Source organism: Brienomyrus brachyistius, unplaced genomic scaffold (genome assembly GCF_023856365.1).
Source record: "Brienomyrus brachyistius isolate T26 unplaced genomic scaffold, BBRACH_0.4 scaffold95, whole genome shotgun sequence".
In the NCBI taxonomy this organism is placed as follows: Eukaryota; Metazoa; Chordata; class Actinopteri; order Osteoglossiformes; family Mormyridae; genus Brienomyrus; species Brienomyrus brachyistius.
This window is the reverse complement of record NW_026042370.1, coordinates 290,739-303,304: the sequence shown is the minus strand read 5'-3', so window position 1 is coordinate 303,304 and position 12,566 is coordinate 290,739. Positions and strand designations below refer to the sequence as shown.

The following is a 12,566-nucleotide window of genomic DNA, read 5'->3' as shown; positions in this document are numbered from 1 at the left end:
GGCGTAAACCAGCGACCTTCCGATCACATGCCCAGAGGCTTACTCTGCAGAGGCTGGGCATAAACCGGCGACCTTCTGATCACAGGCCCAGAGGCTCACTCTGCTGAGGCTGGGCATAAACTTGCAACCTTCCGATCACAGACCCAGAGGCTTACTCTGCTGGGGCTGGGCAAGTACCGACGACCTTCTGATCACGGGCCTAGAGGCTTAATCTGCTGGGGCTGGGCATAAACTGGCGACCTTCCAATCACAGACCCAGAGGCTTACTCTACTGAGGCTGGGCGTAAACCAGCGACCTTCCGATCACATGCCCAGAGGCTTACTCTACTGAGGCTGGGCGTAAACCAACGACCTTCCGATCACAGACCCAGAGGCTCACTCTGCTGGGGCTGGGCATAAACCGACGACCTTCCGACCACAGGCCCAGAGGCTTACTCTGCTGGGGCTGGGCATAAACCGGCGACCTTCCGATCACAGGCCCAGCGCCTCATTCTGCTGGGGCTGGGCATAAACCGGCGACCTTCCAATCACGGGCCCAGAGGCTCACTCTGCTGGGGCTGGGCATAAACCGACGACCTTCCGACTACAGGCCCAGAGGCTTACTCTGCTGGGGCTGGGCATAATACCGGTGACCTTCCGATCACAGGCCCAGAGGCTTACTCTGCTGGTGCTGGGCATAAACCGGTGACATTCCGATCACAGGCCCAGCGGCTCACTCTGCTGGGGCTGGGCATATACCGACGACCTTCTGATCACAGGTCTAGAGGCTTAGTCTGCTGGGGCTGGGCATAAACTGGCGACCTTCCGATCACAGACCCAGAGGCTTACTCTACTGAGGCTGGGCGTAAACCAGCGACCTTCCGATCACATGCCCAGAGGCTTACTCTACTGAGGCTGGGCATAAACCAGCGACCTTCTGATCACAAGCCCAGAGGCTTACTCTGCAGAGGCTGGGCATAAACCGGCGAACTTCTGATCACAGGCCCAGAGGCTCACTCTGCTGGGGCTGGGCATAAACCGACGACCTTCCGACCACAGGCCCAGAGGCTTACTCTGCTGAGGCTGGGCATAAACCGGTGACATTCCGATCACAGGCCCAGCGGCTCACTCTGCTGGGGCTGGGCATATACCGACGACCTTCTGATCACAGGCCTAGAGGCTTAGTCTGCTGGGGCTGGGCATAAACTGGCGACCTTCCGATCACAGACCCAGAGGCTTACTTTACTGAGGCTGGACGTAAACCAGCGACCTTCCAATCACATGCCCAGAGGCTTACTCTACTGAGGCTGGGCATAAACCAGCGACCTTCTGATCACAAGCCCAGAGGTTTACTCTGCAGAGGCTGGGCATAAACCGGCGACCTTCCGATCACGGGCCCAGAGGCTCACTCTGCTGGGGCTGGGCATAAACCGACGACCTTCCGACCACAGGCCCAGAGGCTTACTCTGCTGGGGCTGGGCATAAACCGGTGACCTTCCGATCACAGGCCCAGAGGCTTACTCTGCTGGTGCTGGGCATAAACCGGTGACATTCCGATCACAGGCCCAGCAGCTCACTCTGCTGGGGCTGGGCATGTACCGACGACCTTCTGATCACGGGCCTAGAGGCTTAGTCTGCTGGGGCTGGGCATAAACTGGCGACCTTCCGATCACAGACCCAGAGGCTTACTCTACTGAGGCTGGGCGTGAACAAGCGACCTTCCGATCACATGCCCAGAGGCTTACTCTACTGAGGCTGGGCGTAAACCATCGACCTTCTGATCACATGCCCAGAGGCTTACTCTACTGAGGCTGGGCGTAAACCAACGACCTTCCGATCACAGACCCAGAGGCTCACTCTGCTGGGGCTGGGCATAAACCGACGACCTTCCGACTACAGGCCCAGAGGCTTACTCTGCTGGGGCTGGGCATAAAACCGGTGACCTTCCGATCACAGGCCCAGAGGCTTACTCTGCTGGTGCTGGGCATAAACCGGTGACATTCCGATCACAGGCCCATCGGCTCACTCTGCTGGGGCTGGGCATATACCGACGACCTTCTGATCACAGGCCTAGAGGCTTACTCTGCTGGTGCTGGGCATAAACCAACGACCTTCTGATCACGGGCCCAGCGGCTCACTCTGCTGGGGCTGGGCATAAACCGACGACCTTCTGATCACGGGCCCAAAGGCTTAGTCTGCTGGGGCTGGGCATAAACTGGCGACCTTCTGATCACAGACCCAGAGGCTTACTCTACTGAGGCTGGGCGTAAACCAGCGACCTTCAGATCACAGGCCCAGAGGCTTACTCTGCTGAGGCTGGGCATAAACCGGCGACCTTCCGATCACATGCCCAGAGGCTTACTCTACTGAGGCTGGGCATAAACCAGCGACCTTCTGATCACAAGCCCAGAGGCTTACTCTGCAGAGGCTGGGCATAAACCGGCGACCTTCTGATCACAGGCCCAGAGGCTCACTCTGCTGGGGCTGGGCATAAACCGACGACCTTCCGACCACAGGCCCAGAGGCTTACTCTGCTGAGGCTGGGCATAAACCGGTGACATTCCGATCACAGGCCCAGCGGCTCACTCTGCTGGGGCTGGGCATATACCGACGACCTTCTGATCACGGGCCTAGAGGCTTAGTCTGCTGGGGCTGGGCATAAACTGGCGACCTTCCGATCACAGGCCCAGAGGCTTACTTTACTGAGGCTGGGCGTAAACCAGCGACCTTCCGATCACATGCCCAGAGGCTTACTCTGCAGAGGCTGGGCATAAACCGGCGACCTTCTGATCACAGGCCCAGAGGCTCACTCTGCTGAGGCTGGGCATAAACTTGCAACCTTCCGATCACAGACCCAGAGGCTTACTCTGCTGGGGCTGGGCAACTACCGACGACCTTCTGATCACGGGCCTAGAGGCTTAGTCTGCTGGGGCTGGGCATAAACTGGCGACCTTCCAATCACAGACCCAGAGGCTTACTCTACTGAGGCTGGGCGTAAACCAGCGACCTTCCGATCACATGCCCAGAGGCTTACTCTACTGAGGCTGGGCGTAAACCAACGACCTTCCGATCACAGACCCAGAGGCTCACTCTGCTGGGGCTGGGCATAAACCGACGACCTTCCGACCACAGGCCCAGAGGCTTACTCTGCTGGGGCTGGGCATAAACCGGCGACCTTCCGATCACAGGCCCAGCGCCTCATTCTGCTGGGGCTGGGCATAAACCGGCGACCTTCCAATCACGGGCCCAGAGGCTCACTCTGCTGGGGCTGGGCATAAACCGACGACCTTCCGACTACAGGCCCAGAGGCTTACTCTGCTGGGGCTGGGCATAATACCGGTGACCTTCCGATCACAGGCCCAGAGGCTTACTCTGCTGGTGCTGGGCATAAACCGGTGACATTCCGATCACAGGCCCAGCGGCTCACTCTGCTGGGGCTGGGCATATACCGACGACCTTCTGATCACAGGTCTAGAGGCTTAGTCTGCTGGGGCTGGGCATAAACTGGCGACCTTCCGATCACAGACCCAGAGGCTTACTCTACTGAGGCTGGGCGTAAACCAGCGACCTTCCGATCACATGCCCAGAGGCTTACTCTACTGAGGCTGGGCATAAACCAGCGACCTTCTGATCACAAGCCCAGAGGCTTACTCTGCAGAGGCTGGGCATAAACCGGCGAACTTCTGATCACAGGCCCAGAGGCTTACTCTGCTGGGGCTGGGCATAAACCGACGACCTTCCGACCACAGGCCCAGAGGCTTACTCTGCTGAGGCTGGGCATAAACCGGTGACATTCCGATCACAGGCCCAGCGGCTCACTCTGCTGGGGCTGGGCATATACCGACGACCTTCTGATCACAGGCCTAGAGGCTTAGTCTGCTGGGGCTGGGCATAAACTGGCGACCTTCCGATCACAGACCCAGAGGCTTACTTTACTGAGGCTGGACGTAAACCAGCGACCTTCCAATCACATGCCCAGAGGCTTACTCTACTGAGGCTGGGCATAAACCAGCGACCTTCTGATCACAAGCCCAGAGGTTTACTCTGCAGAGGCTGGGCATAAACCGGCGACCTTCCGATCACGGGCCCAGAGGCTCACTCTGCTGGGGCTGGGCATAAACCGACGACCTTCCGACCACAGGCCCAGAGGCTTACTCTGCTGGGGCTGGGCATAAACCGGTGACCTTCCGATCACAGGCCCAGAGGCTTACTCTGCTGGTGCTGGGCATAAACCGGTGACATTCCGATCACAGGCCCAGCGGCTCACTCTGCTGGGGCTGGGCATGTACCGACGACCTTCTGATCACGGGCCTAGAGGCTTAGTCTGCTGGGGCTGGGCATAAACTGGCGACCTTCCGATCACAGACCCAGAGGCTTACTCTCCTGAGGCTGGGCGTAAACCAGCGACCTTCCGATCACATGCACAGAGGCTTACTCTACTGAGGCTGGGCGTAAACCAACGACCTTCCGATCACAGACCCAGAGGCTTACTATGCTGAGGCTGGGCATAAACCTGCCAACTTCCTATCACAGGCCCAGAGGCTTACTCTGCTGAGGCTGGGCGTAAACCAGCGACCTTTCGATCACAGGCCCAGAGGCTCACTCTGCTGACGCTGGGCATAAATCGGCGAACTTCCGATCACAGGCCCAGAGGCTTATTCTAATGAGCCACATGCTGCCCCCCCCCCCCCAAACAAACCCACTGTCGCCTCTGCCTGCGTCTCTGGGGTCATTTGGCAGGGTAGATGTAAAGTGCTTTGAGACAATATAATATTGTGAAAATGCAGTAGGTAAATAAATTTGAATTGGACTGAATTAGATTAACTTTTCTGCCTTATTCACAGAGACCAAATTGAAGAATGCAGTTCAGATCTACATGATAAATCGGGTTTATCATCCATACTGAAGGTCTGTATTTGTTGCTGATATGTTTTCTTAGCTGATTTGTGAATTAACTTATATTTTATACAGATGAATAATACAAAATTCATCCTGTTAGAGGAAATATATTTAAAACTATGATTCACAAGTAAAACTTTGAAAAGGTTTGGTGCAAGTAGAAAGAATTAACTGTGACTATTTGTTTTAGTTACTAGAGGAAAAAGCCTTAAAGTTCCTAAAGGATGAGATGAAGAAGTTTGTGAGGTACCTAGATCGGAATTACCCAGAATGCTCTGAGCCTCAGCTGGAGGAGGACAATGACCTGGACAGTGATGATCGGATGCAGAAGAGCTGTGGTAGAGAGGGAGCTCTGAAGATCACACTGTACATCCTGAGGACCATGAAGAAAAATGATCTCGCTGACATGCTGGAGAAGAGTAAGAGCCTCATAACATTCTGTACATGTACAGCACTGTGCTAAAGTCTTTGGCAGCCAGAGAGAAGGATCTTCATGTTGGTGTGTGAGCCAATCCAAACACTACTAATGCCACGGCAGTACTTGAGCATCCATGTATTTTTTGACTTGACCACTAGCAGAGGTCATGTGGCTAATCAATATCTCATTGACATTTTTAACTGATTTCATTAGTTAATGAAGTGAGCTGGTGGTGAAATGTAAGGATCTCATGGACTGGCTGTGGTCCCCTGAGGAGGTTTGGGAGCTGAAGTGATGCTTTATGTTTTGTTTCCAGAGAATGTTACTTCCCAGATAAATGGCTTTAAACTTGTGGTGTCAATTGATTAAAAAATGGTCCAGTTAGTCACCATAATAAGCTGTGATTAATTGTGATTAATCACACGTTTACAATGGTGGTCGGCTATATGCTAGTATTTTTTGGGAGACAGATGTGTGGTCTTGGAACAAAGAAATGCAGGACAAACTGGTAAGAGGAATCGCATCTTTTTAATACAACATCCTGCTTTTGATGATTTATGACTTAGAATTGGAATTCTTGCTTTCCAAAAAAATAAAACATGATAAATATACCTCATCATATAATGTTCGCTTTTTTCCTGACAGTTTTCACCAAGACTGAAAAATGTATTTAATCGTGTGAATATACTTTTGACGTAGCTAATTTTAGGTTTATAATGGAATAATATATAGATTTGCCGTAAGACGTCTCCCGCTCTGAGCTGCATTTCCCAAAAGCACAGTTGCAGACTTACATAGTTAGGAAACACGCCCCCTGCTGGCAGACGCTCTCACAGCCTCGTAAGCAGAGAGACCCCACACTAAACCACCATACTACCCCTATAATGCGACGTCACATCTCTGGTCCCGATATACCCGCCACCCCCCCCCCCCCATGTTAACACTGTAGCGCCGGTGGGATGGCTTCTGTATAGCGGGAGCCTATTAGCATATCCCAGCATGCTCTCCGGTGGGATGGCTTCCGTATAGCGGGAGTCTATTAGCATATCCCAGCATGCTCTCCGGTGGGAAGGCTTCCGTATAGCGGGAGCCTATTAGCATATCCCAGCATGCTCTCCGGTGGGATGGATTCCGTATAGCGGGAGCCTATTAGCATATCCCAGCATGCTCGCCAGCCATGTACATAGCCCTGCTGTGTTTGTTATTGTAAATCCTTGTGCTGTTCCCCATTCTCCTGTGTGCCCTTGCCTGTGTTTGTGTGAATCCTGCCTGCTCCTTGCGTGTCTTTAGTCATTATATAAATTACCCACAGTTTGTGTGCCTCACTGTCTGGCCTCTGACCTCTCTGTGTTTCCATCTTATGGTTCTTTGGTGCTTGTCTTATATAACTTAATAACAGCCATTGTTCTCCCCTTCAAAAGAGCCTCCTCGCCTTCCGCTGTCACTATATGGTCTGCCGAGTACCACAATACGAGACCTACGGCCCTGGGTCAGCCTACATGATTAATTTGCATTAAGAGCAAAATAAAGCATTAAGGTCTCCTGATTAATCACAAGCATTAACATGTTAACATTGACAGCATTACTTTAAATATTTTCTTTGTCTGCCTTAGACTCATGAACAATACTGTACGTGGTGTTTTGGTAAAATTTGTATGGTAAAACTTTAGATTTCATATTTGTCACAGTGAAATATCTGGTCTTGTATGTGTAAAAAAGTGTGTTTTTAGAAAATATTCTTCGTCTCATACTGGTCAGGATCACAGTAAGTATTAATGCATTTTCCTCTCATTTCTTTTCAGAACAGCTCATGCTGCAATATCTGCACAGAATCAAAAGTAACTTGAAGCAGAAATGTGAGTGTGTATTTGAAGGGAAAGCTAAGGAAGGACAGCCAACACTTCTCAGTAAGATTTACACAGAACTCTACATAACTGAAGGTGGGACTGGAGGAGTCAATGATGAACATGAAGTGAGACAGATTGAAACAGCATCCAAGAAAAGGGAAAGAGAAGATACTACAGTCAAGTGCAATGATATATTTAAACCCTTACAGGGGTGTGAGACACCTATCAGAACTGTACTGAGTAAAGGGGTGGCAGGTATCGGGAAAACAGTCTCTGTGCAGAAATTTATTCTCGACTGGGCAGAAGGAAAAGCAAACCAGGATGTTCACTTCATATTTGCTCTTCCTTTCCGGGACCTGAATTTGATTAAGGATGAATACAGTCTGATTGAACTGCTTCACCGCTTTGTCCCAGATCTTATATCACTTCAATCCACTGAGCTGTTTAGGTGCAAAATCTTGTTCATCTTTGATGGTCTGGATGAGTGTCGCCTTTCTCTAGATTTTCAGAACAATGAGAGCTGGTTTGATGTAACAAAGAAAATGTCACTGGATGTGCTGTTGACTAACCTCATTAAGGGGAATCTGCTTCCATCCGCTCTCCTCTGGATAACCTCCCGGCCAGCAGCAGCCAATCAGATACCTCCTGACTTCATCCACCGGCTGACAGAGATACGAGGGTTCAGTGATGCCCAGAAGGAGGAGTATTTCAGGAGGAGATTCAGTGATGAGAGCCTGGCCAGCAGGATTATCACACATGTGAAATCATCAAGGAGCCTCTTCATCATGTGCCACATACCTGTGTTCTGCTGGATTTCAGCCACTGTGCTTAAGAGGCTTTTAAGTGAGACTGACAGGAGAGAAATTCCAAGGACTCTGACTGAAATGTACACACACTTCCTGATCTTTCAGTCCAGTTTAAAAAATGACAAGTATATGGAAAACGATGAAACCAAACTTAAGGAATACAGCAAGGAATTCCTTTTGAAACTTGGTAAACTGGCTTTTAAAAACCTTGAGAAAGGCAATCTCATATTTTATAAGCAAGATCTGACAGAGAATGGCATTGATGTCACTGAAGCTTCAGTTTACTCTGGATTGTGCACAGAAGTCTTTAAAGAGGAGTATGGGTTGTACCAGGAGAAGGTGTACTGCTTTGTGCATCTGAGCATCCAGGAGTATCTCGCTGCTTTATATGTGTTTCTGTCAAACTCATCAGCTGACCTGCTGGAGACTGCAGTAGATCAGGCATTAGAGAGCAAGAATGGACACTTGGACCTCTACCTCCGCTTCCTCCTGGGCCTCTCAACAGTCTCCAGTAAGACTCTGTTAAAAAGGCTACTGGGTGAGGAAAGAACCAGTTTACATACCACTTTAAAAATATCCTTAAAAATGATACTGGGACAGACAACAGCCAAATACATCAGGGAGAAAATTGAGGAGAATTTGTCTCCAGAAAGGACCATCAACCTGTTCCACTGTCTGACAGAGCTGGGTGACAATTCTCTAGTAAATGATGTAGAAAGGTACCTGAATTCAGAAATCCTTTCAGCAGAAGACCTCTCACCTGCACAGTACTCAGCTCTGGCCTTTGTGATGCTGATGTCAGATGAGGAGCTGGATGTGTTTGATATGAAGAAATTCATCAGATTAGATGAAGAGCACTGGAGGCTGCTGCCTGTGGTCAAGAACTCCAGGATGGCTCTGTAAGTGACGTGGGGATGGGAAATCATGTCTGGTCTGGTAGTAATACATGAATATTGTTTGAAATGTCTGATGAATATTATTATTTTGATAATCTCGACTGCAGCTGTTTCTATAGCAGTTGCTAATCTGGACCACAGACTTTATAATGACTGAAGTTAATGATGTAGTAACAAACAAAAAAGTGAGTTTTCCGTTCCCATCCAGTCTGCCTTCTGATCACAGGCACAGCATCCTAACATGCTATAGAAACAGTGAGGGCTCTTTATCCACAGGGTGTATAAGTGGTATGTGAGTGTTATTGTCAGCAGGCGTGTTCATGTGATGGAGCCCAGAGCTCGGAGCTTCTGTATGACTGCTGTCTCTGGCTGCTCACTGGCGCCCTCTGCTGGCCACAGCTGCCCCTGACAGAGGAGAGAATATAACAGAATATCCTTATTGTCACAGTACATGTACAAAGAAACTCTGTGTGCTTTCCCACCAATAACAACACCTCCAGTCGGGCTGTTATATATTAACATTGTTTAAAGTATATAATGAAAATACAACATTTATTTCCCCCATTGTATTAATAACGAGGCCGGATATGTTTTTTCCATGACAATGTGGAAGCCAGTTTTTACATTGATTAAAGTTAGTGACGTACTAACAAAGTGACAGGTTTCCTATGACCATCCTTTGTGTGACAAACAAGCAAGACTCAGACTTTTCAGTTCTGGAAACTGGAGGAAGTATTTCTGTAAATACTGGGGGTCTGTGACTCTGCGGTTTGAACTCTGTGCCCATGAGCGGAAGGCCGCTGGTTCAGATCTCCTGGCTTGCAGAGTGATGTCATCGTTGGGCCCTTGAGCAACAGTTTGGAAAACACTGTAGAATTTTAACCTATGATAGAGTTGCCCACTGTTAATGATCATACAAGTATAAAAAATGGCACAGTAACCTCACAGGAGAGCCTTCTTTGTGCCAACAGCTGCTCATTTGAGTAGATTGATCCAGTTCCTGAATATTCTGCACACAAAACCTATCAGGATATTTGTACTTTGAAATGAAAATGTTCAGTGTATTCATCATGACAGGGAACATGATGACCATCAGAGGATTGGCCAGCATTAAAAATATATCATGTTTAATTTTTCTAACTGTAGTGATTTAAGGTACTGTCTTGCTATGCCTCCAATTCTCTTTGAACTGTAGTCTGTCCCTCTTATTATGTTGATATAAGTCTGGATATTTTGTACCACTATGATCACTGATGTGTAGGATATACACACGTGGACAAAATTGTTGGTACCCTTCAGTCAATGAAAGAAAAACTCACAATGGTCACAGAAATAACTTTAATCTGACAAAAGTAATAATAAATTAAAATTCTATGAAATTTAACTAATAAAAGTCAGACATTGATTTTCAACCATGCTTCAACAGAATTAATAAAAAAAAAAAACTCATGAAACAGGCTTGGACAAAAATGATGGTACCCCTAGAAAAGACTGAAAATAATGTGACCAAAGGGACATGTTAATCCAAGGTGTGTCCACTAATTAGCATCACAGGTATCTACAATCTTGTAATCAGTCAGTGGACCTATATATAGGGCTCCAGGTAGTCACTGTGTTGTTTGGTGACATGGTGTGTACCACACTCAACATGGACCAGAGGAAGCGAAGGAAAGAGTTGTCTCAGGAGATTACAAAGAAAATTATAGACAAGCATGTCAAAGGTAAAGGCTATAAGACCATCTCGAAGCAGCTTGATGAGTTGCACATATTATTCAGAAATTTAAGATCCATGGGACTGTAGCCAACCTCCCTGGACGTGGCTGCAGGAGGAAAATTGATGACAAATCAAAGAGACGGATAATACGAATGGTAACAAAAGAGCCCAGAAAAACTTCTAAAGAGATCCAAGGTGAACTTAAAGCTCAAGGAACATCAGTGTCAGATCGCACCATCCGTCGTTGTTTGAGCCAAAGTGGACTTCATGGGAGACGACCAAGGAGGACACCATTGTTGAAAACAAGTCATAAAAAAGCCAGACTGGAATTTGCCAAAGTACATGTGGACAAGCCACAAAGATTCTGGGAGAATGTCCTATGGACAGATGAGACAAAAATTGAACTTTTTTGCCAAGGCACATCAGCTCTATGTTCACAGACGGAAAAATTAAGCATATCAAGAAAAGAACACTGTCCCTTCTGTGAAACATGGAGGAGGCTCTGTTATGTTCTGGGGCTGCTTTGCTGCATCTGGCACAGGGTGTCTTGAATCTGTGCAGGGTACAATGAAATCTCAAGACTATCAAGGGATTCTAGAGAGAAATGTGCTGGCCAGTGTCAGAAAGCTTGGTCTCAGTCGCAGGTCATGGGTCTTGCAACAGGACAATGACCCAAAACACACAGCTAAAAACACCCAAGAATGGCTACGAGGAAAACATTGGACTATTCTAAAGTGGCCTTCTATGAGCCCTGACCTCAATCCTATTGAGCATCTTTGGAAAGAGCTGAAACATGCCGTCTGGAAAAGGCACCCTTCAAACCTGAGACAACTGGAGCAGTCTGCTCATGAGGAGTGGGCCAAAATACCTGCTGAGAAGTGCAGAAGTCTCATTGACAGTTACAGGAATCGTTTGATTGCAGTGATTGCCTCAAAAGGTTGTGCAACAAAATATTAAGTTAGGGGTACCATCATTTTTGTCCAGGCCTGTTTCATGAGTTTTTTTTTTTTATTAATTCTGTTGAAGCATGGTTAAAAATCAATGTCTGACTTTTATTAGTTAAATTTCATAGAATTTTTATTTATTATTACTTTTGTCAGATTAAAGTTATTTCTGTGACTATTGTGAGTTTTTCTTTCATTGACTGAAGGGTACCAACAATTTTGTCCACGTGTGTATACCGGTCTGTGTGTGTATAATAACAGGGCTCCTTTTGCAGGCTGAACAGCTGTAATCTCACAGAGAAATGCTGTGAGGCGCTGGCTTCAGCTCTCAGATCAAACTCCTCACACCTGAGAGAGCTGGACCTGAGTAACAATGACCTGCAGGATTCAGGAGTGAAGCTGCTCTCTGCTGGACTGGGGGATTCACACTGTAAGCTGGAGATACTGAGGTTAGTATTACTGGGTTTTCTATACTGTAAACTGTAATTCTTGAAGTAGCCACATTGGAAATATGAAATTAGTCACATTTAAGTTAGTGATGTAGCTTCCATCACCATCCTTTGTGTGACGGACAGCCAAGAGGCAGAATTTCACAGAATGTTCGAACTCTGTGTCCCTGAGTAGAAGGTCACTGGTTCAGATCTCCTGGCCAGCAGAGTGATGTCATCGCTGGGTCCTTGAGCAAATCCCTTAATGCCAATAACTGCAGGGGCGCTGGATGCTGGCTGACCCTGTGCTGTGACCCCAAACTTCCTCTCACCTGTGTGTGTCTGTGTGTCTCATGGAGCAGAATGGGAGGTGAAAAGACAATTTCCCCATGGGGGTGAATGAAGTGTCACTGTTCATAAATATTTCTTTTAAATGGATGTTCCTTTTTAAAGCATATCTGAAAAAATTGGTAGTCCTGCAATTAGGGTTTGGTGATTTCATAAGTTCCCAGGAAGAGAAATGCAGAAAATAATGATTTCACTCACAGGATCAGGAATTCAAGTGTAATTTAAAAAACATAAACTTCTCTGGACATCATTCAAAATCCAGATAAACACACATACACACATCCCAG

General features: G+C 47.9%; 1 protein-coding gene and 1 long non-coding RNA gene across 2 annotated transcripts in view; one reads left to right on the top strand and one right to left on the bottom strand.

Moving 5' to 3' along the window:
* LOC125727368 (protein NLRC5-like) overlaps nt 1-12,566 on the top strand; it is a 479,373-nt gene that overhangs the window by 342,371 nt on the left and 124,436 nt on the right. Inside the window, exon 25 of the mRNA XM_049004038.1 lies at nt 11,779-11,952. Coding sequence (XP_048859995.1) covers nt 11,779-11,952 — 174 coding nt within the window. The remainder of the gene's footprint in view (nt 1-11,778; nt 11,953-12,566) is intronic.
* LOC125727376 (uncharacterized) lies at nt 2,418-4,340 on the bottom strand. The gene is made up of 3 exons (XR_007388733.1): nt 4,276-4,340; nt 3,548-3,827; nt 2,418-2,706 (listed from the first exon to the last, which is right to left on the bottom strand). It is a non-coding gene; the product is annotated as an uncharacterized LOC125727376 (long non-coding RNA).